The sequence below is a fragment of the Oncorhynchus gorbuscha genome, linkage group LG26 (genome assembly GCF_021184085.1).
Source record: "Oncorhynchus gorbuscha isolate QuinsamMale2020 ecotype Even-year linkage group LG26, OgorEven_v1.0, whole genome shotgun sequence".
In the NCBI taxonomy this organism is placed as follows: domain Eukaryota; kingdom Metazoa; phylum Chordata; class Actinopteri; order Salmoniformes; family Salmonidae; genus Oncorhynchus; species Oncorhynchus gorbuscha.
The window spans coordinates 24,134,842-24,161,894 of record NC_060198.1 but is presented as its reverse complement, the minus strand read 5'-3'; the positions used below and the strand labels follow the sequence as shown (position 1 = coordinate 24,161,894).

At 42.0% G+C, this 27,053-nt stretch overlaps 1 protein-coding gene across 2 annotated transcripts; it reads left to right on the top strand.

Annotated features, from left to right (window-relative positions):
* Window positions 1–489: 489 nt before the first annotated feature.
* LOC124016007 (oxysterol-binding protein-related protein 7-like) lies at window positions 490–26,652 on the top strand. Of its 2 annotated transcripts, none has more exons than XM_046331525.1 (22): window positions 490–746; window positions 12,500–12,684; window positions 12,896–13,036; window positions 13,305–13,358; window positions 13,524–13,637; window positions 14,000–14,182; window positions 14,401–14,533; window positions 14,679–14,800; window positions 15,231–15,332; window positions 16,330–16,492; window positions 16,728–16,861; window positions 17,722–17,823; window positions 17,960–18,152; window positions 18,764–18,796; window positions 22,248–22,537; window positions 23,222–23,359; window positions 23,490–23,632; window positions 23,958–24,102; window positions 24,280–24,430; window positions 24,713–24,839; window positions 25,162–25,284; window positions 25,585–26,652. In XM_046331525.1, the coding sequence occupies exons 2-22, from the start codon at window positions 12,544–12,546 to the stop codon at window positions 25,694–25,696; spliced, it is 2,844 nt and encodes a 947-aa protein (XP_046187481.1). In that variant the 5' UTR covers window positions 490–746; window positions 12,500–12,543; the 3' UTR covers window positions 25,697–26,652. The 2 variants fall into 2 exon arrangements, with proteins under 2 accessions (XP_046187481.1, XP_046187482.1); XM_046331526.1 differs by lacking the exon at window positions 490–746 and adding an exon at window positions 1,993–2,011.
* Window positions 26,653–27,053: the final 401 nt, after the last annotated feature.

Here is a 27,053-nt window from a genome sequence, read left to right as displayed (position 1 = left end):
TTTTATTTCACTTTTATTTAACCAGTTAGGCCAGTTGAGAACAAGTTCTCATTTACAACTGCGACCTGGCCAAGAAAAGCAAAGCAGTGCGACAAAAACAACACAGAGTTACACATAAACAAACATACAGTCAATAACACAATAGAAAATCAAATTTGAAAAATCTATATAACCTACAATAAAATCTCATATAACCTACAATTCATAAAATGAACAAGTCAAAAGCCTAATAATGTGCTAATCGTACTGACTAATCAATGCAAAGTCAATCAAATCATGTGTGCACTAGCGGCACAACTTTGATGTAAAAATGACATTAATTTCATGTCATCTTTCTCTGACACGTTTGGAGAGGTAAGGGTTGATAACTAATGTATGTTTGGCAACTGGGAAGTAAGGGAAAAACACGAGGTCAAATCAAGACCTTTAGTCGGAGCTCTAGAAAAATGCCCGAGTTTCCATCTTGGAATTCCAAGTTGGATGACCCTTCAAAATATTTGTCCAAGTCTAAACTCGTTTTTCCCGAGTCAGAGTTGTCTTGAATGCACTGAAGTAGGACATTTCCGAGTTCCGAGTTTACAGTTGTTTTGAATGCGGCATATGGATCGGGCACACCTTTTTCCCCTGAGACACTCGGGTTTCGACAAATGGGCGGAAGCAAATTGGAAGTTTGCTTGAGATTTCGGGATGTGAAAATCAGTCTCGTTTCATGCTGGCCACCTACTTAGATTATCTACGGTTGTCAGGTGAGTTTTTCGTTCTTATTTTATTGACAATCGGGAATAAATGAACATGATGCAAGTAAATTCAATTGGTTGAAACGAATGTTTGATTTGCGAGAATTGTTAGTAATTGTTTTTGCTTCCATTGCCATTGAGTTTGATATTGCGGTACGCTATGTTTGATCAATTACAGCTCGGATTTCTAGTGTTTTAGTTTCATTTGCTTTACATTGTTTAGGTCTATGTTTTAAAGTAAAACAAAACTCATATTTTGTACACCTGGAACTTCAAATGTTCCATCATAGGACTGCTTCAATTAGCTCTCACAGTCCCACATCAGAATTAGCCGTTCATCCATGTTTCTTAAACATCCAATTTCGAAGTTGTTGCAAAAGTCAAAGTGTAGGCATTAACTCCTAATGGTTAAGGTTTGGGATAGGCTTAAAACAAAAATCTCATACAACTTTCCATTGCTGGGTTCGAACTTACAACCTTTGGAACCAGAGGCAGATGCCCATCCGCCAACCCCATCACTCACTGTTGCCCCTATTGGACGGTTTCAACGTCGTCTCCCGACGTCCTCAGACATGGGTAAACATCGAATACTGATTTGTAATCACAGGTGACCTGGCTGGCTTTTTCAGCTTTCTGAACATTTGATGCCAAACTTTTCCGAAGGCACAAAAGTCACAACAGTACTGTAATTAGTCCTACCTTTTCTGAGCAGTAATTGGCCCCCTGGTCGTGACATTATTAGCCATCTATGGCTTTGAAGTGTTTGTGTGTTGACACGAGTGTGCTCAAATCCAGGGACCAAACTCGTTTTTAGTAAACGAGTGGGATACAGTGAGGATCTTGTGATACAATGTTTGTTGTTCTTGCTATACATTGTTGCTTATTCTCAGAGGTGGAAAAAGTTTTCAATTTTCATACTTGAGCGAAAGTAAAGATGCCTTAATATAAAATGACTCAAGTGAAAGTAACCCAGTAAAAAATACTACTTGAGTACAAGTCCAAAATAATCCGATTTTAAAATGTGCTCAAGTACAGTGGTGGAAAAAGTACTCAATTGTCATACTTGAGTAAAAGTGAATGCTATTCATAAAATACCTTATTTAGCAAACCAGATGGCTGTCAAAAAGGACAATTGTGCCATGTGCACACCCCAACACTCAGACATCATTTACAAAGGAAGCGTTTATTTTTAGTGAGTTCACCAGATCGGAGGCAGTAGGGAGGACCAGGGACGTTCTCTTGACAAGTGTGAATTGGACCTTTTTCTTTTACTGGTAAGCATTCAAATTGTAACTAGTACTTTAGGTCAGGAAAAAGTATGGAGTAAAAAGTACATTTACTTTAGGAATGAAGTTAAATAAGACAAAAATATAAAGTACAGATACTCCAAAAACTGACTTTAGTACTTTAAAGTATTTTTTTTACTTAAGTACTTTACATCACTGCTTATTCTCATGAAGACTTCTGAACATATGACTTCTGAACACACAACAGTACATATGATATGGGTAATGATCAATGTCTAAGGTTTACAGATGGCCAGCCAGGATGAGCATTTAGGAGTGTTGTATCCCAGCCTTACTGAAGCTTAAAAGCTTAGGTTGTGCCATGTGTCTACCTCTGTTTCTGGTTATGATAAACCCAAGTTGTAGAAATGGGAGTGAATATGGTGTGCATGTGGGCCCGTCGAATGTGATTCGACCAATGCTACCAGTATGTCCCACAGCCATAGTCCTGCAGAATGTCGGCCATGATGGAATCATCTTGGATCAGGCTTAGAACTTGCAGTTCCAACATAGTTTACATTGGAAATCCCCCTCCCCAAAACCATCCCTCCTCACACCAGGACACTTTCACTGTATCCCTCATGGAGGATTTCTAAACCTTGAACTCAGTTGGCCTATATATCCATGGCACTGGAACTGCCTAGTCTAGAAGGTGGAACATCCCGGCTGTCCCAGTAGCAGCAGCAGTGTCAGGGGCCCTGCCTGGGACCCGTGTGGTGATGCAGCTCAGGCACATTCCTGTCGGAGCACAGGAACCTGTCCGTTCACCCTACGCCTCCGGCACCCGACGCCATCTTTCCCCCTCGTAAATGTTCTTTACCTCTTCTGGCAGTTTCTCCTATGTGTTCTAATAATCTCCTTCAGAGATCATTCTAATATTAGGCCTTCGTCTTCCAACCAACACTCTGATGTTGTGATTGCCACTCTGGCCTGCAATCAGGAGTAAGCTACAGCGGCTGGATTGTGTTTGTAGTTGTTTTAGGCTTAGTTGTTAGGAGTTCCTTGGTGGTTGCTATGGTTGTTATAGAGTACACAGAGCTGTATAGTCCCATTTGATCCTGATCCAAATGAATCAAACATCCAGAACAAGCTCATGTTTTGTTGGTGTCTCGTATGTGTCAATAGCTACAAATTCTCTAATTCAAACCGTAATATTATGCAGCTGTCTCGATCTTTATCAATGCCGGCAGGAAGTTCCCGTTTATTCAGACGTTACATTTTCAAGTTCGACTATTTATTTTAAAGGCCTGAGAAACGTAGTTGACATCTCGTTCAAAATATGTGACTTTGTCTTCTTTTGATTTCAGGTTGAACGACATATTCCACATGGTTATTGTATGTGTAACGTTCTCCATCTTCCAGACTAGTTATGACTTAGCATAAAGCTGACCTGTATCATGATGACATAAGCCTCAAGTCATTTGGTCTGATAGATTCAGGAATGCAGTTGTTTGATGGGTGTATTTCAGTATATTTTAAAATGATTTCGACGCCACCCAGGAGGGTGTGAGTGCAGTTTCAGTTGACTGACTGTAAATTACAGTATGTGCTACATTTTTCATGCCATATTTGTAAATATTATTGTAAATAATCAGCAACAGGAACTCTTATTACTCCCTATAGAATGAGAAAATATTGTCAGTTACCTGGAAATTTGGTGTGCGTCACCAATTGATGGAGCTACTGTAATCACAATGGCTGCCTCAGCTAAATCTAATCTGAGGGATATTGGAGTTTTTCTGTTTTTTTTGTATTCGATGATACCCCCTCAGTCAATTTTGTCAACAGTAACTACCAGGAATGATACTCCTCAACAACCTATTTTTCCTGACGAAAACTATTGATGATAACAAGACCAGATGCCCTAAATAAAAAAAAATAAAAAAATCAGGAATCAAAAATGAGAATTCCACGTGGAATTAATGGACATTCAATTTGACATGAAGCTCCTTTTCATCTGTTTTGCCCAATTATCAGCATGCATGGTTTATCAGAATATTTAATGCGATCCTCTCTTTGCCTGTAATGTCTTTCTGTTGCGTTGGCTGCTTGAGAAAAGTTGGCTCTCCCACACAGACTGTTCCTGGGAGGTCACTTCACTCCTCTCTCCTTTGAACGGTTATTATGGTGAGAAAATCCGAGCTGTAAATTATTTAACCTGTAGCCAAGGCTTTATAGCCTATATGGTAATTGTAACCAATGCAAGTCATAATCTGCCACAATAGCAATGTTGCCAGCTAAGGTATACGAGGGGATAGTATGACTAGTTGGAAAAGGCAATCTGAATGTGCACATGATGGAAGTTAGAGGTAAATCTAAATCGTTTGGTTAATTTTTTTAAATTGAAATGCTTTGACCTATTATGTGACCTATGACTGACTAAAACTATACTCAATTTTATTTTCTTCGAGTTTGTCGACTGATAACTAAAACTAACGCGGGATTTAATTACTAATGTGACTGAGACCAAAAATGTATTTGAAGACTAAAACGAATACTACATCTAATATAGCTGCCAAAATCAAGTCGAAGTGACGAAGAGGATCTTATCCTAGGTTCTATCGCTAGAACCATATACATTATCACCAGGCTAGGCAATAAAGGATGTTTTGCCTATAGGCCTACTGTCACTGAGGTCCCAGCCAGGTGGTGTGGAATACAAAAGCTTCCAGGGAACGTCTTCCATCGTTTGGCATCTGAACTTCAGAGGACGACTCCTAAACAAGGAAATTATTTCTAAGTACTGATCTGTTTATTGGATGCATGGCTTCAATGTTGGTCATTTTACTTTCATGTGAATGTTGCCCTTAAACATGCGGTCATCAACTGCATTACCCCCCCCCACACACACACACACACAAAAAAGCGCAAAAGCGATCACTTGTTACAGTTTCATTATTGATGTCCAGCCTGGATCGAGGCATCTCATTTGGTTGTCACTCAAAATAACAGCGATATGAAGATGACGCGTGGTTGCCGTGGCTGTCCTGTATGTATGGTATTGGGGTGTGCAACCTACTTTCCGTCTTGGCTCCCCTCCCATCTTTGATGTGCAGCACAACCTTGCTTGGTAACCAGATAATAGTTCCTTTATACCATCCATCTGAGTTAGAAATTCAAATTAAAGAGAAATAAATCACTCTCTTAGAAAAAGCCCATAAATCTTTACAAGATAAAGAAAATTTAAGCAGGAATATGATATTTTACTTTGAAGAGAGCCAACAACTACAGATTAAACTCAAATAAAGCCTAATGGTAAATAAACCTGGTAAACACTTGCAGCTCTCACAAAATGAGTACACACCAAACCAGTTACAACTTTAAAAGCTAAGGATACAAATGCTTTAATTAGTAACAAAGCTGTACATAACAATTTTGAAAGTCACGATGAACGTCTATATCAATCAGAATTATGTTGGACTGATTCTACAGCCTTCTTGAACTCATCCCTGAAACAACTGTCAGCAGAATTTTTTTTTTTAATCACAAAAAATGGAAAGTTTTACTCCAAATGACAACACCAGTCACTCGATTCAGTGCTTCCAAGTTCCATGTAACTAGTTATTTCAGTTCTATTAAAACCAGGAAAATCTGTCGAGTCCCCTGCAGATTATAGACCCATGCATTCATATATTGTAACAAAATAAGAACAAAACCCATAAGCAACAGAATGGTACAAGTCTTACCAGACATGAGACATTTCTATTTATTATGGATCCCCATTTTCTGCTGTCAAGGCATTTCAAAACACATTAAGTGTGCACCCACATGCTGCTACTCTACTACCACATATCTACAACACTGTGTGTGTGTGTGTGTGCGCGCGCAGTGCAGGGTTTCCCTAACTCTGTCCTCAGGTACCCAAGTGGTTCATGTTTTTTTTACCCTAGCACTATACAGCTGATTTTTATTCTATTTTTAATAATGAACTAATAATCATCAAGCTGCAATCATTTGAATCAGCTGTGTAGTGTTGGGGAAAAAAATCTAAACTGGTACCCCTAGGGGTCCCGAGGACCGAGTTTGAGAATTGCTGGTATAGTACGTATGTTATCCTGTGCATGTGTCTGCCTCTTCACAGTCCCCGCTGTTCTGTAAAGTGGATTTAAAGGTTTTTTGCAAACCTGATTTTACTGCTTGCATGAGTTACTTGATGTGGAATAGAGCTCCATGAAGTCCTGTGCACCTCCCATAGTCTGTTCTGTACTTAGTGACTGTGAAGAGACCTCAGTTGGGCATGTCTTATGGTGTATGCATGGGTGTCTGAACTGTGTGCTAGTAGTTTAAACGAACATTCAACATGTCAATGCTTCTCACAAATGCACCTTTGAGCCAGGAGAGATTTGACATGCATATTATACATTTTTGCTCTCCATGGGCCAGCCGTGCTGCTCTGTTCTGGGCCAAGTGTCATTTTCTAAAGTCCCTCTTTGTGGCACCTGACCATATGACTGGACAGTAGTCCAGGTCCAAAAAAACTGAGGTGCTGTAAGACCTGCCTTGTTGATAGCATTGTTAACAAGTCAGAGCTAGGCTTTATTATGTACAGATCTCTCCCAATCTTAGCTATTGTTGCTTTGACCATTTATAGTGTAGAATACAGGGTTACTCCAAGCAGTTTAGTCTCCTCAGCTTTCTAAATTTCCACATTATTCATTACAGAATTTAGTTGAGGTTTAGTGAACAAGTTGTCCCAAATACAATGCTTTTATTTTTTGAAATATTTAGGACTAACTTATTTGTTTCCACCCATTTTGAAACTGACGGCAGCTCTTTAAGTGTTGCAGTGATTTCACTTGTTGTGGTAGCTGATGTGTTTGGGATTGAGTCATTAGCATACATAGACACGCCAAGCCAGTCACAGGTCATTTGTAAAGATTGAAAAAAGGGGCCTAGGCAGCCTCCCTGGGGAATGCCTGACTCTACCTGGAGTATGTGGGAGAGGCTTCCATTGTGTTCATTAGTGATATCAAAAGCTGCACTAAAGTCTAACAAAACAGCTCCTACAATCTTTATACACATTTCTTTCAGCCAATCAGTCATTTGTTTATGTGCCATACATGTTGAATGCCCTTCCCTATAAGCATTCTGAAAATCTGTTAATTTGTTTACTGTGAAACAACATTGTATCTGGTCAAACAACATTTTTTTTCCAAAAGTTTACTTAGGGTTGGTAACAGGCTGATTGGTTGGCTATTTGATGGAACAATTTTTTCTTCCCTCCAAAGCCCTGAGGGCACACGCTTTCCTGTTTGCTTAGATTGCAGAAATAGGAGTGGCAATATCGTCCTCTGTAATTTTCCTTCCAAGTTGTCAGACTTGGGTTGCTTGTCATTGTTGATAGATAACAATAATTCTTTCACTTCTTGCGCACTCACTTTACGGAATAAAAAATTACAATACTTGTCTTTCATATTTTGGTCGGTTATGCATGGATGTGTAGGTTCAGAATCTCATGCCTGCGTTTGCTGACATATTAATCAAACAGGGTTTATTAAAAATAGACACTTACAAACAAATACAAGACCATGTTTCAGTACAATACACAAAAAAACAAGATGTAAACTTACCAATAATGGCTGATGCCAAAAGCTTTTTGTCTTGAGTGGCCTTTTCTGTTCAAAACTTTGGAAGCATTCAACTTTCCAGCTGAAATAATACATTTCATAAAAATATTATGTAAATATCTGAATAAATTGCTTCAGAAAGGGGCATGAGACATGGATGTCCTCTTTTCCCCCATCCTGTTTGCTCTGGCAATTGAACCACTTACAGAAAGAATTAGGGAGGACCCAAACAGGTATTGGTAAACATGAATATAAACATTAGCTTATTTGCTGACGATCTCCTGATTTTTAACTGACTAATATTGATAGTTCAACACTTCGGAGTACTCTAAAATCTCAGGATGTAAAATGCATGTGGGGAAAAAAGGAAATGGCAATAGGGGGAAAAATAACTCATCTTGAAAATAAAAAGAATGTAATACTCGGGATGCTTAAGTGACAAGTATATAAAGTTAACTTTATCCCATTACTTGACAACATGAAAGCAGATCTAATTAAATTGAGCAATCTCCCCAAATCTTACAGGTAGAATCTATTTTAGAATGGCATGGCTTTTTTCATATTTATTTTTGCTAATACCAATTACCCCACCAAAGACGTTCTTTAAAAAAAAGTGTACTCTGCCGTAAGACTTCATATGGACAAATAAAACTCCTAGAATGAAATGCGAAAAGATTTACATGTCCCTAAATCTGAAGGTGGTTTTAACCTTCCAGATTTGAAATTGTATCAACTCGCCAACCAGGGCTTTTACTTGTAACATGTGGTGAAATTCACCAAAGAGGAACAATTGGGTAACTAATGAAGATGCACATGCTCACCCTCAATCTTTACACATGTCTATTTTCCAAGGATGGCGGTAAGAACATGAACTACTTCATAGTTAAGAAGACTAACATCATGGGGGAAAAAATGAAACGGATTCTACAAGAACCAATATCACTCCCTAAAAGCACACCCTTAGGGAACAATCCTTGGATGGCTTTTCAGTATTCACCAATAAATTGGGCACACATGGGGAAACTAAAGGCACATGAGGTGTTAATAGGAAGTAATTATTTAATGGTTTAATTAAAGCGCCATTTTAGACTGACCAACGTAGACATTTTCAAATACGGTGTATGCGACTTAAGTTTTATCACACACAATTTCAATCTGACTGTTTTTGGACATCAGAGCAATGTTGTGGGAATCCTATTTGAGTCAGGGAAAAAAGTCGACCATATATGATGGGTAAGATATACACAACCGTGCAGAGAGCCTATCCGACTGACAATCATGTAGCATTTTTTTGTTGTTGTAAAGTATTAGAACCAAGTCTAGAACCAACTGATACACAGGATGGAGAGTGTTGGGAAATGAACACAATTCTAGATAACAAATGTATGAAATATCCAGTAAACTAATGTATATAATTGATTGTACAAGAGAGAGAATTGACATTCTTCAGCACAACGACAGAGCCATGTCTTAAGTGTAAAACTAACAATGACACGTCTTTGTTCGTGTCTTCTGCGAGGGCTGTAAAGTCACTTATGGGCGGCGTTGGGATGCTGTCTGTCAGAAGTTTTACAATGTAAATTTACTTTAATCCGTCTATCTGCACATTTCAAGACATGGCATATGAGTGTCTGGCGACGTTCTCAATGGGTTAGGCAAAAAAAGAAGCTATTACTTAAATACAGGGAGTCAAATGATACCCCGACGTTAAGAGAATGGAGGCATCGTGTGCTTTATTTAAATACTGGAGAGAAAACAATCTGGCTACAGACAAATAATTTGAAGTCACGTCGGGCAGAGTCATACAAGCGTTACATACATTGGATGTGGATACGGTGGGAACATATGGGTCTGAGCAAGTGTGGTGTTGCTTATGTTTGTCGAAGTATTCACACCCATGAACTTTTTCTACATACTGTTGCAGCCTGAATTTCAAATGTGTTGCATTTAGATTTTTTTGTCACTTGCTGACACACCTAACGTTAAAGTGGAATTGTGTTTGTAGACATTTTTTTACAAATCTGTTAAAAATGAAGACAGTTCAGTTTTTTTTTTTTTAAGTATTCAACCGGTTTGTCATTATGGGGTATTGTGTGTAGATGGGTGAGAGAAATGTATTTAATCAATTGAGTTTAGGCTGTAACACAGCAAAAATATGGAATAAGTCGAGGTATGAATATTTTCTGAAGGCACTATGTAAATGTTGTCTGTCTTGTCTATGTATGTTTCTGTTTATTGTTGTGTGTGTGTGCCGAATAAATATAAATGCAACAATTTCAAAGATTTTACTGCGTTACAGTTCATATGAGGACATCGGTCAATAAATTCATTAGGCCCTGATCTATGGATTTCACATCTAGAAGAAAAAGAAACGCACACCTATTTAGGCGACGTGCTGGCTAGCGGAGTAGATAACATGAAGATAAAAGAGCCGCACACTCTAGGAGCTCCGATGCAAAAATGTAATTACCAACGTTTCACGACAGCCAAGCTGTCTTCAACAGGGTAGGGTATGGTATGGATTTCACATGACAGAAAATCAGATAAAAATGGGCCTCAGGATCTCATCACAGTATTTTTGTGCATTCAAATTGCTAACCGATAAAAGGCAATTGGGACCCTCTGCACACATCAACAACAGTCACCCACGAAGCATCGTTACCCATCGCTCCACAAAAGCCACGGCCCTTGCAGAGCAAGGGGAACCACTACTTCAAGGTCTCGGAGGCAAGTGACGTCACTGATTGAAACGTTATTTAGCACGCACCACAGCTAACTAAATTAGCCGTTTCACATCTTTTACACTTGCCCATACCATAATCCCACCGCCACCATGGGGCACTCTATTCACAACATTGACATCAGCAGACCGCTCACCCACGCAATGCCATACACGTGTGTGGCTGTGAGGCCGGTTAGACGTACTGCCAAATTCTCAACGTTGGAAACAACGTTGGAGGAGGATTATGGTAGAGAAATTAACATTCAATCTCTGGCAACAGCTCTGGCGGACATTCCTGCAATAAGCATGCCAATTGTACACTCTAAACTTAAGGCATCTGTGGCATTGTGAAAAAAACTGCACATTTTAATGGCCTTTTATTGTCCCCAGCACAAGGTGCACCTTTGTAATGATCATGCCGTTGAATCAGCTTCTTGGTATGCCACACCTGTCAGGTGGATGGATTATCTTGACAAAGGAGACATGCTCACTAACGGGGATGTAAACCAATTTGTGCACAATTTAAGAGAAATAATATGTTTGTGCGTATGACATTTCTGGTATCTTTTATTGCAGCTCATGAAACATGGGACCAACACGTTACGTCTTGTGTTTATATTTTATGCATGTACACTACCGGTCAGAAGTTTTAGGACACCTACTCATTCAATGGTTTTTTTCTATATTTGGACTATTTGATACATTGTAGAATAATAGTGAAGACGTCAAAACTATGACATAACACACATGGAATCATGTAGTATCAAAATATATTTTATATCTGACAACTTGGCACATTATTGGCTTTCTCTCAACCAGCTTCATGAGGTAGTCACCTGGAATGTATTTGAATTAACAGGTGTGCCTTATGTGGAATTTCTTTCCTTAATGCGTTTGAGCCAATCAGTTGTGTTGTGACAAGGTAGGGGGTATACAGAAGATAGGCCTATTTGGTAAAAGACCAAGTCCATATTATGACAAGAAATAAGCAAAGAGAAATGGCATTACTTTAAGACATGAATGTCAGTCAATATGGAACATTTCAAGAACTTTGAAAGTTTCTTCAAGTACTGTCGCAAAAACCAAGCTCTATGATGAAACTGTCTCTCATGAGGACCGCCACAGGGAAGGAAGACCCAGAGTTACCTCTGCTTGCATAGGATAAGTTAATTAGTTACCAGCCTCAGAAATTTCAGCCCAAATAAATGCTTCAGAGTTCAAGTAACAGACATCTCAACATCAACTTTTCAGAGGACACTGTGTGAATCAGGCCTTCATTGTCGAATTGCTGCAAAGAAACCACTACCAAAGGACACCAATAAGAAGAGACTTGCTTTAGCCAGTAAACACAAGCGATGGACATTAGACTGGTGGAAATTTGTCCACAGAGTTAAGGAAAAGCAGCCAAACAATTGCTCAGCATATGTGGGAACTCCTTCAATATATTTTTCATTACTCTATGATTCCATATGTGTTATTTCATAGTTTTGATGACTTAACTATTATTCTACAATGTAGAAATAATAAATAAACTTTTGACCGGTAGTGTTTTTTAAATTTATTTTTTATAAACCTTTGTTTTTTTTTTTTGTTTTTTTTTTACTGTAGATTGTCTGTTTTGCTAATTTTGATAATCCCACACACTGCTGCAGGTTTGGTCTCTAATTTAAACTTTTTGGGGAAAATATTGTTTTACTGAAATTAAAAACATTAGTGTGTTTTTGAAAATGCCACTAACAATTTTATTTGTCAGTATCTTTCAATCATTGTTGATGTTGTCATCATATTCTTTGGTCAGTATTCCTGGACCTTGTCTACTACCGGTTTACATTTACATTTAAGTCATTTAGCAGACGCTCTTATCCAGAGCGACTTACAAATTGGTGCATTCACCTTATGACATCCAGTTTGTCCACCATGGTCTTTTATCAGGCCAAGTCATCCATGAAGTTGAGGGGTGGATGGGGTGAAGGTTGTCTCTGATTCTTCTCCTTTACTCATGATCCAAGGGCCAACTGCCGCAGGGGCAGCACACGTGTGTTCCTGACCACTTGAATTGAAGACTGACTTCTCATGGTTGAAAAATGGGACAGTTAAAGCTTATGAAGTTGCCAAATGTGAAACCAGTAAAATGTCGTCATGTTTTTTTTGATGTCGCCTCACTTTACTGTAACTTTGTCTCCACAGAGCTGTGTTTCGAAAAGCATACTTACTTTTAGCGACCAATCGCAATGATGGACCCTCGGGTGTGTCCACCCTCACTCAACAGCAGCCAATCAGTGATGAGCAGTTTGGACAAGTCTCCCGCTGGAGTATCCAAGGTCGGCCACTTGCGGAACGGCAGCGTTGGGTCATCGCGCAACACCCGCCAGGTAGTTTCCGAGTTGTTCCTCATGATGAAAATGATCTTAGTGTGTTTGGGGTGTGCATGTCTTTGTATATGATTGGGTCTCCTCTCTACACCATAATGCAACCAATGATGTATATAACCATCATGAATATGTCTATGGATGCAACCCACTGAGTATGAAGTTCTTGATGGACCATGCAACATATGAAAACCTATTTCTCTTCCCCCCATAGTACTCCAGCCACTGGGAGGTGTTGGAAGACCATATGGACATGAGTTCGGGGATCGGGTCAGGGCTGGACATGAGCGTCCCTGGTATCTGTGAGGGCTTTCTGATGAAGAGGAGGAAGTACCCTATGAAGGGCTGGCACAAGGTAATGTGAAGCGCAGTTGTCAAAGCCAATTAGTTGTTTTCACCATCACTTCTGACTTCCTGTGGTGTATTCACTAGGAACCAAACGGAAGGAAATGGCAGATACTCAGCTAGAAGGGACTAATCCAGGGTTTCCCAAACTAAACTTGTTTTCATTGCAAAGTGTTTATTTTTTATATATATATATTTTTTATGTTGCAGAATGTTTTGCTACTGGTGTGCACATATGAATACACCCCTGTCTGATGTGGTTCGGTCTTTTCTTTCAGAGGTACTTCCTGTTGGAAAAAGGAATCCTCAAGTACTCAAAGACACAGCAGGATGTATGTATCCACACTACTAAAAACACAAATTCAAGTAATGAGGGCAATCTTTCTGAAATCGTCCGGCGCCATATTGTAAACATTACAGGTTACGGAGTTCTTGTTTTATATACATATTGGACAATAGTGCGGGGTTTTCATACATTGTAATGTTCCACTCGTCAGATCCAGAGAGGAAAGCTCCACGGCTCCCTGGATGTTAGCCTCGCTGTCATGTCCATCAACAAGAAGTCCAAGCGCATTGATCTGGACAATGGAGACTATTTATACCACCTCAAGGTACACTTGAGTATACGAAACATTAAGAGCACCTGCTCTTTTCATGACAGACTGACCAGGTGAATCTAAGTGAAAGCTATGGTCCCTTATTGATGTTAAATCCACTTCAATCAGTATAGAGGAATGGTAGGAGACAGGTTAAATAATGATATTTAAGTCTTGGGACAATTGAGACATGGATTGTGTATGTGTGCCATTTAGAGTGTGAATGGGCAAGATAAAATACTTAAGTGCCTTTGAATGGGGTATGGTAGTCGGTGCCATGCGCACTGGTTTCTCTCAAGAACTGCGCAGGTTTCCTTTTCACATCTGTTTCTTATCCATCTATACCCCCATTAACGTAAAATTCACTCTCCTGTTAGACCAAGAGCAATGACTTGTTCTACATATGGCTGACCAAGCTGTGTGCCCATCGTGTCTTCAAGAAGAACGAGGCCCTGGGTCTCCACCACGGAGTCCTCCATGCCCTCACCATGGGCAACAGCACGTTGTTGCCAGCCATGGCCAGTCTAGCCCAGAGAAACCAAACTGCAATGCCAGGCATGGTGAGTGAACAGAGAAACGGGCAGGATGCAGTGCGGTCTACTTCTCGCAGTGTGGTCAGTGCGGTCTGCTACTCGCAGTGCTCCAACCACATATATGCTGGTCCCACCAAAATAGATGAAGTGATATTCTGAATAGAACAAGAGGACTTTATAAAAATTCTCTAACACTTGACTTCTCTTCTCTCTTTCCCTCTGTCCCCAAATCATGTGGTTTCCAGTACCCTCACTATGCCAGCTCTGCCTCTGTCTACCAGGCGGAGATGGAGGTTTTGCCCACAGCAGCCCCAGGGGTCAACGGCAAGGTGGCAGCATGGCTCCAGCAGACCCACCAGTCCGATACCTGCTCCCAAGGTAAGGTATTGCCATGGTAAAGCTAGGGAATAAAGGCTATCACTTTACAGTTCCGCATTTAAATGAATATCCAATATTACTTTCAGAGCTAGGCCTCCGCTCCAAACCTTTCTTAATAACCTTCTCTGACCCTTGAACCCCACAGAGCTAGCTCGTTCTCAGGCCGACTTGACTGAGTTGGCCCAGCTCATTCAGAGGCTCAATTGGCTGGAGAGTGGCCAGAAACCCATCTCCAACAGTGACCTAGAGCGACGAATCAACTTGCAGGTAAGGTCACCGCCCCTAACCACTACTCCACAACCGTATATGATCAGTACTCTATTAAAAAAACCACCTGTATTTCTGAGGTGAGCACGCGGACCCCTCTTTTACGCTGCTGCTACTCTGTTTATTATCTATGCATAGTCCTTTTAACTCTACATACATGTACATATTACCTCGACTAACCGTTACCCCCTGTATATAGCCTCACTATTGATATTTTACTGCTGCTGTTTAGTTATGTAACCTTTATTTTATATTTTTTTTGCCCTTAACCAACAATGCTTTAAGTAAGCATTTCACTGTAAGCCCTACCTGTTGTATTCGGCGCATGTGATCAAATAAAATGGTCATTTATTTGACATTGAATTTGAAATATGAATTTAGTGGCTGGCTAGTCTTTATTCTGAGCATATCTATTCTACTTGTCTTTCAGAATCTGACACTTAATATCCCCAAGGCCAAGAAGGAGAGGAAGACTACGAACAAGATATTTGGTCATTCTCGCACCCATTCCGGAGTCGAAACCTGCGGCATGGTAAGTTCTCATGTCCTATACAGTGGGTGTATGTTGTTACAAAGTGGGATTAAATAGATGTAACAATTTTTGTTGTTGTTGTCATTGTACACAAAATATTCTGTCAAAGATAAAATTATCCAACATAAATGTCACGGCTACAATATATAGTTGTTGCATAAGTATTCATCTGCAAGCCTAAATTAGTTCAGGAGTAAAATGTAGTTTGACAATTTATTCTTTATTTAACTAGGAAAGGCAGTTAAGAACCAATTCCTATTTACTATGACGGCCTAGGAACTGTGGTTTAGCTGCCTTGTTCAGGGGCAGTACCGCATATTTTTTTTTACTTTGTCAGCTCGGGGATTCGATCTAGCAACCTTTCGGTTACTGGCCCAACGCTCTAACCACTAGCCCCCTCCCCCCCCAAATCACATAATTAATACCACCTAGACTCATCAAAGATGGTCGTCTTTCTGAACTGAGCTGTAGGACAGCAAGGAAACTGCTCAGGGATGTCTCCAGGAGGCCATTGGTGATTTTTATGTAGTTCTATGGCTGTGATGGGAGAGAACTGGGGATGAGTCAACATTGTATTGACTACGATGATTACCTGAATGACATTGTAAATAGTAATACCAATAAATATAGAGATTAAAATGATTCCAAAACACTAAAGTAAAAGAAAACACTGCAAAGGAACATACTTTTTGGCCTAAATGCAAAGCCTTGTGTTTGGGTCATACAACACATGACTGAGTAACTCGGGCTCTTTATTTTCAAGCATGGTGGCGGCTGCATCATGGTATGGGTATGCTTGTCATCAAGATATGGGGAATTTCAGGATAAAAATAAATGGGATGGAGCTAAGCACAGGGCTGCAACTTGGAGGAAAACCTGCTTCAGTCTGCTATATGCCAGACAGTGGGAGAGGAATTCACCTTTCAGCAGGACATCCCATAGGGCTGCGCACTATTGAGAAATGGCTCTCTACACACACATACACCCCCCCTCTCAGTTTACCTCCAGCCACCTGAGCACATCGTCCAACCACCTGAGTGTGGAAGCCTCCTCGGTGCCGTCCATCCCAGACTATGTGTACTCGCAACTCTCCAATCCTCTCATAACCTCCCCTGAAGCCAAGAAGATCCAGCAGGACATTTGTGCTGTGTCCCAAAAGGGTAAGGAGAGGGGTGTTACAAGGGTTTTGGGGCTCATTCGATTTGGGTGTTTAATAAAGTTCCACGTAGGAAATGCCACGTGTAGAACCGTTATAGTGAAGCTGGTTCTGAGTCATTAGAATAAAAAAGGACTGCAATCCAGTGATGACGTAGTTATTTAGGGATGTGTGTTGGTATGGATGAATGCAACAGGAAATCGAATGAAAATGACATTGGTCTGCCATAACCTTCTCAGTTCATGCGTCTCTCAAGTCCATCCACGAGGTGCTCGCGCTGGAGCGTGAGCGGGTCCGGCTGGCTTGGACCGGTCCCGACCTACGCTCATCCACCTCCAATCAACTGGCCACCCTGTGTAGCACACTGTCTGAGGTAAGAGGCCCGCCCTGGACACACACTCGCATGTACAGTACACGTGCTGAAACTGACATCCTGCCGTAGACTGACAACACAAACCATTGTTTAATGGCTCCAAAGGAGAGACCTAGATTTCTTTTTTTTTTTTGTTGTTTTTTGGAAGTAACAAGAACAGGAAGAGACCTAGCGACCAATCGAAAGGCCCGATTCACATTTAGTCAATAACACTGTGGTCTCTGTTTAAAACACACACACACAGCAGAGGTTTCTATGGACCACACCTATTCTCTCGCTTTCTCCTTCCAAAATATACTTCAGTCTCAGCCTGCTGTTGTTCAAGTGTGTGAAACCAGGCAAGACTGGTTTGGGCTGTTTGGGGTTGGGACGTCTAGGTACTGCCCATCGGGGGCAGAATCGTTCCTCCCTTTTCCCCTGTTTTGAGCCTGCCTGGATACAAGAACAAAATACCTTTTCAAATGTAAAGACACTTGTTCACACAGAGGGAAATTGTTAGATTTATCTTGGTGAAACAACTAAAACCTCCCACAAACAAATCTATTTGATCCGAGTTAGCAGATGTCATTAAACTTCACTAATTACTATGAAAACAGAAGTAGGATAGTTTGTTTTGGTTGAAAGCTGCATCAATTGTTTTGTCCTGGCTGGATCTGACAAAGCTGAAAGAGTTCTGAGGAAATCGGAGAGGGAAAACTTCCATATGTTCATACTGTACATTTTGTCCAACTTACCTGCATGTGGGCCAAGGTTGATAAATAATGGGAGATTTAAGAAATGGGAAATGAGCTTAATATTGTGCTTGCTTTTCATACAATTCTCTACCGTACACTAATAAGTCAATGTTTGCGTGTATCCAGCTGGAGGTGCAGTCTTGCCAAACCAAAGTTCATTCCCTGTCCCTTTCCTCTGGATCCACGGGGGGCTCCAAGGAGTCCTACAGCACTGTGCGTCAGGACCAGGTGTGTATTCAGCCGCCAACCCTCACTCAGGAAGAGGCAGGCTGCCACTTGTTTTCTGAGTGTATGCTTCCTGTTAACTATAATCTTGCTCCACCTCCTTCGGCTACTCTTATCTTCCCTTCCTCTCCCCCCTCAGCATGCTGAGAAGACGCCCTCTAAGGGTTGCTCTGTGCAGCGCACCCCCTCCCTGGCTGACTCCATGGCCGAGTACTATGACGCCAGAGATGTCATCGTCTATGAGAACTCCGAAAACGGCGATGAGGAGTCTGATGAATCCGGGCTAAGTGACGTCACCACCACCAGTAACTCTGAGCCGGACGAGGTCCATGGTGAGCGGCCACTGTGTGAAACTATTCAACTGTGGCCATAGAAGTAGAATGAATAGAACGGAAACTCTGAAGATGTGTTCTATAATATTGTGTTTGAGCAGTCCCATTGTACCTTGGGTGCAGTTCGGTCTATGTGGTCCATTTTTGAGTGTCTCTTAAAGTAACTAGCAATATGCATTTGATTTTGTTTTAAATTCAGCAGTATCTAGTGAAGCTGGGACGATAAACCGAAAATGATTGATACCGACCGTTTATCGCAAGGACGTTTTTACTGATAGACTGCTGATTTACTGATGAAATAAGTCTGTTAAATGTGCGCTATTGTTAACAGAACAATCGATGGCCCCACATTCAACGTAGGAGTTTTAAGGGTAATGTAAAAAAAAGAAACTGGTCCACATTAATGTTAACTTGTCTTTCAAAGGATCGTTACCCTGATAATTCAGTAATTTCATCGTGATGTGGATTTTTGTCCATATTGCCCAGCTAGGTAGTTGTACTCATAAACTCGTCTGACACCAACGTTGGGGGAGTGTGTGTGTGTGTATATAATCTGTGTACAAATGGCATTTCATTATGTTTTCTGAATACATCTTCTACTTTGCCTGCAGAGGGAGTATCACCGGATCAACTGCAAACAAAAGGTATTTTGGGAATGATCAAACGGAAGTATCATCAGAGTGCTGGTGAATTGCGGCCATATTGGAAGTCCCATGTGCATCAATGAATTAAATCAATCCACATCATTTATTTGAAAACGGCACATTTTAAATGTAGTACATGCAAGCATGCTGATTGGACCCTGCAAACGTCCCAGGAGTCTACTCATTCTATTACCACGATTTTATCATCACTCTCCTCCTTCCTCTTTGTCCTCCTGAGGTGTCTCTTTGGTTTTGTGGGACTGGTGACAGTTTTAACAAATGCATTATTGTCTAATCTGTGTAGACATATCATTATTTAAACTTCATACCTTCTACCTCGATCCAACATCCAACTCTAATTTGGAATATGGAGAAAACGAGCCTCCACTGTCATGTCTTTACTTAATTTTGCCTCTCACCATCCCCCTTTCCTTGACAGCTTTGGGCCTTCAGACTTTTTAAAGGGATGGTTCAGTCAAAGAAACCTTGATTTGACTATTTAAAATGCATAAAGAAACCACACTAGGCAACAAATTAATGTACCAAAAATTGCTGAGGATTAAATGCACAAAGTCTAAAGATTTGTTTCCATTGTGGTCCTCTAATGGTTGCTGTGTCTGCAAGTCAAAACAAGAGACATTGTCCACTCTGGCATACATTCAGTCATAAAAATGTCTTTTGTTTACCGTGTATCTATCCACGATGAACTCGTGTATAGTGTTTTTATGTCTCTGCGTCCAGTATGATGTTAACTGCCAAAGTAAAGGAAACATAGGTCCTAATAGGGCGCTGGGGTGACCCTGAGCCGGCAGGACTGCTTCAATGCGCCGTGGAATAGATTCTACAAGCGTCTGGAACTCTCTTGGAGGGTTGCGACACCATTTTCAGTGTTAGAATATGCTGGCTCAAGTGCTGCTCCAGAATCTACCATGAGTGTTCGATTCAACCTGGTCTCAGAGCATTTCGTATTACTCTGTATGTAAATCCAAGACACTCCATTTCGTATGCTTTGTATTTGTGGACTCCATCACATGTTACAATTTGTATTATATGTTACGAATTTGCTAAATAGATGTTACGCATTCTAGCCAGGCGGCTAACGTTAGCTAGGCTTGGGGTTAAGTTTAGGGGTTAGGGGAAGTGCTAAAATGCCGAAGTTGTCTGAGATTCGAACTCTCAACCTTTTGAGTTGCTAGACATTTGCATTAAATGCCCACCCATCGAACCTCACCCACCACCCTACTTTTTGTTTTTGCCTTAAGTAACCATTGGTCTTTATGTAACCAAATCATACTAATTTGAGTGTCCTGGATTTACTTATACTATGTTATGTCTAGTCTTGAGTCCAGGCTGTTCAATTAGGTTGAGATCTGATTACTGAGATGGCCAGTTTTTAATGCTCATCAAAACTTGTACCTTGTGGGTGGGGGCATTGTCATCTTGGAAGAGGCTACTCCTCTCAGCATATAAATGCTTCACCATAGGTTGAAGGTGAGCACTCAGAATGGCTGTGTATTTACTGGCTGTTACCTTTCCCTCTAAGGGGTTGAGTGGCCCCAAACCATGCCAGGGTAATTCACCCCACACCATAAGAGCTGCCTGTAGTTTTGCAAGCCAATACTAACTAGCGTTAGCGCAATGACAAAGTCTACATGAACAGCTAGCATGCTAGCTAATGCTATTTGTTGGCAACTTCCTTCAAACTGAACGCGGAGACATAGTGTATCCACAAGTTCATCTGGCCCTGGAGAAAATCCTGAACTCTCCCTTTTAAAGGGCTGAATCTTGTGAACCATGTCTATTTTATTTAACTATACACTGATCAAAAAAATAAAGGGAACACTTAAACAACACAATGTAAAGCCAAGTCAATCACACTTCTGTGAAATCAAACTGTCCACTTAGGAAGCAACACGTATTGTCAATCAATTTCACATGCTGTTGTGCAAATGGAATAGACAATGGGTGGAAATTATAGGCAATTAGCAAGACACCCCCAATAAAGGAGTGGTTCCTATGCTTCCTGGTTGATGTTTTGGTCACTTTTGAATGCTGGCGATGTTTTCACTCTAGTGGTAGCATGAGACTGAGTCTACAACCCACACAAGTGGCTCAGGTAGTGCAGCTCATCCAGGATGGAACATCAATGCGAGCTGTGGCAAGGTTTGCTGTGTCTCAGCGTAGTGTCCAGAGCATGGAGGCGCTACCAGGAGACAGGCCAGTACATCAGGAGACGTGGAGGAGGCCATAGGAGGGCCACAACCCAGCAGCAGGACCACTACCTCCGCCTTTGTGCAAGGAGGAGCACTGCTAGAGCCCTGCAAAATGACTTCCAGCAGGCCATGTGCATGTCTGCTCAAACGGTCAGAAACAGATTCCATGAGGGTGGTATGAGGGCCCGATGTCCACAGGTGGGGGTTGTGCTTACAGCCCAATACAGTGCAGGACGTTTGGCATTTGCCAGAGAGCACCAAGATTGGCAAATTCGCCACTGGCGCCCTGTGCTCTTCACAGATTAAAGCAGGTTCACACTGAGCACGTGACAGAGTCTGGAGACACCGTGGAGAACGTTCTGCTGCCTGCAACATCCTCCAACATGACCGGTTTGGCGGTGGGTCAGTCATGGTGTGGGGTGGCATTTCTTTGGGGGGGGGGGGGGGGGGCGCACAGCCCTCCATGTGCTCGCCAGAGGTAGCCTGACTGCCATTAGGTACTGAGATGAGATCCTCAGACCCCTTGTGAGACCATATGCTGGTGCGGTTGGCCCTGGGTTCCTTCTAATGCCAGACAATGCTAGACCTCATGTGGCTGGAGTGTCAGCAGTTCCTGCAAGAGGAAGGCATTGATGCTATGGACTGGCCCGCCCGTTCCCCAGACCTGAATCCAATTGAGCACATCTGGGACATCATGTCTCGCTCCATCCACCAATGCCGCGTTGCACCACAGACTGTCCAGGAGTTGGCGGATGCTTTAGTCCAGGTCTGGGAGGAGATCCCCCAGGAGATCATCCGCCACCTCATTAGGAGCATGCCCAGGCATTGTAGGGAGGTCATACAGACATGTGGAGGCCACACACACTACTGAGCCTCATTTTGACTTGTTTTAATGACATTACATCAAAGTTGGATCAGCCTGTAGTGTGGTTTTCTACTTAAATTTTGAGTGTGACTCCAAATCCAGACCTCCATGGGTTGATAAATTTGATTTCCATTGATCATTTTTTTGTTAGCACATTCAACTATGTAAAGAAAAAAGTATTTAATAAGAATATTTCATTCATTCAGATCTAGGATGTGTTATTTTAGTGTTCCCTTTATTTTTTTGAGCAGTGTATATTCAAGTTTTCAAGTCCTAAGTGCTGTGTGTAATCATAAAAAAAACATGAGATTCGATAGAAAATGTATATAGAATTCCATCTAATCTTTCTTCATATGCCCTCTCCCCCTGGCAGCCTCTGCCACCCTGAACTACCGCACCAGCGTGTCCAGAGCCCCGGACATGGTCAGCACCGTGCCCACCAACACAGGCCGCCGCACCGTCCTGCCCGCCAACTGTGTCGACAACAGCCACATTGGCATCATGACCATCCTGTACAACAACATTGGCAAGGACCTGTCACGTGTGTCCATGCCCTGTGGCCTCAACGAACCTCTGAACCTGCTGCAGAGAGTGAGCGAAGAGCTGGAGTACTCTGAGCTTCTGGACATCGCCAACCGCACAGAGGACCCCTTCGAGAGGATGGTAAGGTGGCCCGACACATGCCTGACCTTACAACGAAGCAGCTCAAGTATAGGTTTGTGCTGCGATACCAGCGTCGGTGCTGTTTCAAGTGAATTTATACCCCTGTAGATTTGCTTAGTTGAAATCTGAAAAAAATGCTATTGGTCTCAAGGTCTACACTTTCTCAAATCAAATGCTATTGGTCACGTGCCGAATACAACCAGTTTACCACGAAAGGCTTATTTACGAGCCCATTCCCAACAATGCAGAGTTTAAAAAGACCAAACAAAAAAATATAGAATAAGTAAAGATAATGGCAACACAATAAAATAACAATAACGAGGCTCTATATAAGGAGTACCAGTACAGAGTCAATGTGCATGGGTATGAGGTAGAGGTAATGCAGTGTGTACATGTAGGTAGGGGTAAAAGTGACTAGGCAATCAGGATAGATAATAAACAGAGTAGTAGTAGCAGCGTATGTGAAAGTCTGCTGTGTGGTGTGAGTGTGTGCATTAGAGAATCGGTGAAAACGACGAATGAGGTCAATGTGAATTGCAGATTTGGTATGTAAAACTGTATATTGTGGTTCTTATGTATAGTAAGTATTTTGGGGGGGTAGCAGTTTGCTTCAGGTGCCATTTTGATATTGTTGATGGGTGTGGTCTCACTCATCTGTTTTCCCATGTCTTATTTTTCATGAAGCTGTACATTGGCGTTTTCTCCATCTCTGGCTACGCCTGGGCTACCTGGCGAAACCGCTACAAGCCCTTCAACCCCGTCCTGGGAGAGACTTACGAGAGCCACTGCAAGGAGCGCGGCTTCCGCTACGTCGCTGAGCAGGTAGGACTTGAATCACCCTGACCCAGAATCATCCTAGATACCATCTGCAAGGCAAGTAACCTCTAGAGCTGATCCAGGGTGTCTTCCACTGAAGATAGTTAGTTATTTAACGCTTCCTTTCTGTTCCCAGGTCAGCCACCACCCGCCCTGCTCCGCCGTGCACGCAGAGTCTGAGAACTTCACCTTCTGGCAAGACCAGCAATGGAAGAACAAGTTCTGGGGAAAGTCTTTGGAGATCATCTCCTCTGGTCCAGTGAATGTCAAGTTGCCAAAGTGAGCGTAAAACCCTACTTTCACATCGTCGTTTTGAATGTATTGCTCCGTTGTTCAAAGTACCATCTCAAGGACAGTGTTTTGATTGAGCTGATTTGAAAAGGTGTTCGCCAAATGCTCTACTTGTTAGCTGTAACATGCTTGAAAGTATCATTTACTATGTTATTCAATGAAAGGTTCATAGTATTGAAAACCGGCTCAGGTGTCCATGAATTTCAAGAGTGCGTGTCTCAATCTAGTTGTACTAAACCCATGTCTCTCTCTCTCTCTCTCGCGCGCTCTCTCTCGCGCGCTCTCCCTCTCGCTCTCGCGCTCCGCCCTCTAGATATGGGGATCACTATGTGTGGAACAAGGCGGTGACCTGCGTCCACAACGTCCTGAGTCAGCAGAGGTGGCTGGAGCACTACGGAGAGGTGACCATCAGAAACACCAAGAGTGACATCTGCACCTGCAAGATCTCCTTCGTCAAGGTGAGACCCCTGCCTGGTGCCCATAGAACATAAAGCTCAATTGAAGAATAACCCCATAATGGGACCCATAATGAATCAATGAAATGGTCAACAGTTTAAATGGGGTCTAGACATTTGACATTTCCAAAGCTTTACATATGGTAGTACCTACTAAGTTGACATTGCTCTCTCCCTCAGTCCCGCTACTGGACCTCAGAGACGAGTAAGAATGAGGTGCAGGGCCGGGTTCTGAACCAAGCGGGAGAGGTGGTCCACCGGTTCGGTGGGCTGTGGCACGAGGGCATCTTCTGCGACACCCTGCCTAATCCAAAGTGCATCTGGAAGCCCAGTGAGTACTGCTATTATCCGATTAATCCCTTATCTGCTATGTACGATAATCTCTAATCCAATGTTGATATTATAGTTTATCCTATAGAAGTGTGTCATCCACACCATTGTGCCTATTATATTTTCCCTAATCCCATACTATTTCTGTGAATTCTGTCTTCGATCTTGATCCTCTGTGCAAGACTATGGATGTTTTCCCTCAATCCCTGAGTCCGTAATCCACTCTATATAGTACCAGCACTATGTATCGCCTCACACAGTACCCTGCTTCTCCCATCTCCAGACCCTCAGGCTGATGACCACTTCCAGTACTACGGCTTCAGTCGCTACGCCAGGGAGCTCAATGAGCTGACCCCTGAGCTGAAGAAGGTCCTGCCTCCCTCAGACACCCGCTATAGGCCGGACCAGAGGTGAGACCACCACCCAGCCTGCTCAGTAATGCATACAGAGGATGTTTGGCCATGTGCACATAATTAGATTTGTCAAATGCGTTGGAAGTAGGGCTAGGAATACTTTCATGAATGCCATATAACCAGGAAGAACTCTGCGTCCTGTTCATGTAGGCGGTATCGTTCAGTGACCCCACTGAGGGGCAGTGTTGTGCATTGATGCGATGCCACATCCAATGTGGCTGTGTGCGAAGGCACGGTACATACATTTGACCCGGCTAACGCCTTGGGTTCTTTCATGCAGCTGAAGAGCTTTATCTCTCCACTTTTCTTTCCCCCGTAGGATCCTGGAGGAGGGAGATGTAGCCGGGGCTGACCGTAAGAAGGAGGAAGTCGAGCAGAAACAGAGGGAGCGACGAAAAGAGCTGGCCAAGAAGGGAGAGGAGCACGTGCCTCGTTTCTTCAGGTGAGTCTCGCCAACCGTCCCTTCCTGCCTTACGCGATCAAAGAGCATTTATTGTCGAAATGGCAAGGCAATGGTAACCAACACCGCTATCCCAGGGTCTTTATGATTAACTGAATTGTGTGTTAGGGCAGGGTTGGAGTAAAAGCCTGCACCTGTAGCTTTTCCAGGACTTGAGTTGGTGACCGCTGATGTGACATTGTACATTCATGCAGTGTTTGTGCTTCCTTGAAGGCCTCTTGATAGCCCCTTTTTTAAAGGTTACCTCACACTAGAAAGTAAATATACTCTTCCCTCCTTCAGGAAAGAGCTGGATGCGGCAGGGAATGAGAGCTGGCTGAGCAACGGAACCTACTGGAAGATCCGTGATCAGCCAGGCTTCGCCAACACCAAGAACTTGGATCTGTGGTGTTGAGTAGACATGGCAGAGCCTCGTGTCATTTTGGCTTCATCATAGACTATTACCAGCCCAATTAGACTACTGAAACACATACTAAAAGTTCCACTAAGAGGATAAGGGGAGTTTTGGCTGCATGGATGATTCATTCCAGGGTGACTGTCTGCCATGGAGAGAGGAAATGTCAACGTGGAGTAGATGAGGACTACTTTGGATCTTTTCCTTCAAGTCTGATGTTCCCACATTTGATGCCGATCCTCCACACCCCCCAGTAACCGCTCTGGTGTCCGCAAATGTAAACTGCCTTGAAAATAACCCGATTTTTGAAATTGGTTCATGCATTTTTAACTGCCAAGTTTACCGCATTAGTGGTCGGAGATCCAACATAGCATTTTGAATGTTACCGTGCATGTTGTAGAGCTGCATGCTGCTTTTGTCTATGTAAGATGTCTATATATTTAAGCACTTATTGACGTATATATGCAGATTTATTTAAATCAGTTTGTGATATCAAATTCTCCCTCCTACAAAGGGGAAATAACCAGGGCAGGGGATTGTTTTTAAGACTGCTTTGGATTAATGGGGTTTTATGGGTAAGAAGGGCTACCTCTTGCACTCTCGATGGTCTTACTGTGTTTTTGTATATTTAGGTAATCATGTCGAGTTGTACTTTACGTCTTGTTTTAAATGACACATTGGTATGTGTCACTGAATGCCTCCCATCCGTCTCCTTCCTCGCCCGTTTTAAAGAACTGGGGTCGTTTTCTTTTTTTTCATTGATGCTTTAATGCTTTTGAGGGTTATCTTTTCAACCTTGATTTAGGTTGATACTATGAAGTCCTTTTTATGGACGTTTCAACAGGGGGTTTTGCGGAAAAGAGAACCGTTGTTACATTTCAGTGTAAAAACAATAGGAGGGCTATAGCGGGAATCGTCCAAAATGAATTGTTTTCTAATCTATTATCAAATAAATAATAAACTAAAAACAAAAAATGTGCGTCTTTGAAACTGAGTATCACAGCTATTGTAAGCAGTTGTTTAACTGGAACAATCTATTTTACTATTGCCCAATGCAGGGAATGTAAAATGCCTATAGATCGATATTCAACATATTCCCCTATGAGTTTACATCTATAATGAATTGAATGTGGAACCAGATGTGGAATTCAGTCCAACCAGTTGCTGTTTAACAGACCAGTCATTGAAGGCTGAGTTAAGCTAAGGTTCAACCAGGTATACCATTTTTGAAATTAAGTTTTTTATATTATTTGCGTTACAGAAATCCCGAAAGATGACTATAAAGAGAGAACTAAAAGCCTCCATGATTCTACGGAAGGGGAAGGGGGGGAAAAATATTTGGAAAAGGAATACTGGA

Bases quoted from the DNA above. Each gene is read 5' to 3' on its own strand.
- LOC124016007 (XM_046331525.1), top strand. From the start codon at position 12,544: ATGATGGACCCTCGGGTGTGTCCACCCTCACTCAACAGCAGCCAATCA. The intron at 13,638-13,999 runs GTACACTTGAGT...CTCTCCTGTTAG, and splicing joins ACTATTTATACCACCTCAAG to ACCAAGAGCAATGACTTGTT. The intron at 18,153-18,763 runs GTGAGCGGCCAC...CTTTGCCTGCAG, and splicing joins TGAGCCGGACGAGGTCCATG to AGGGAGTATCACCGGATCAA.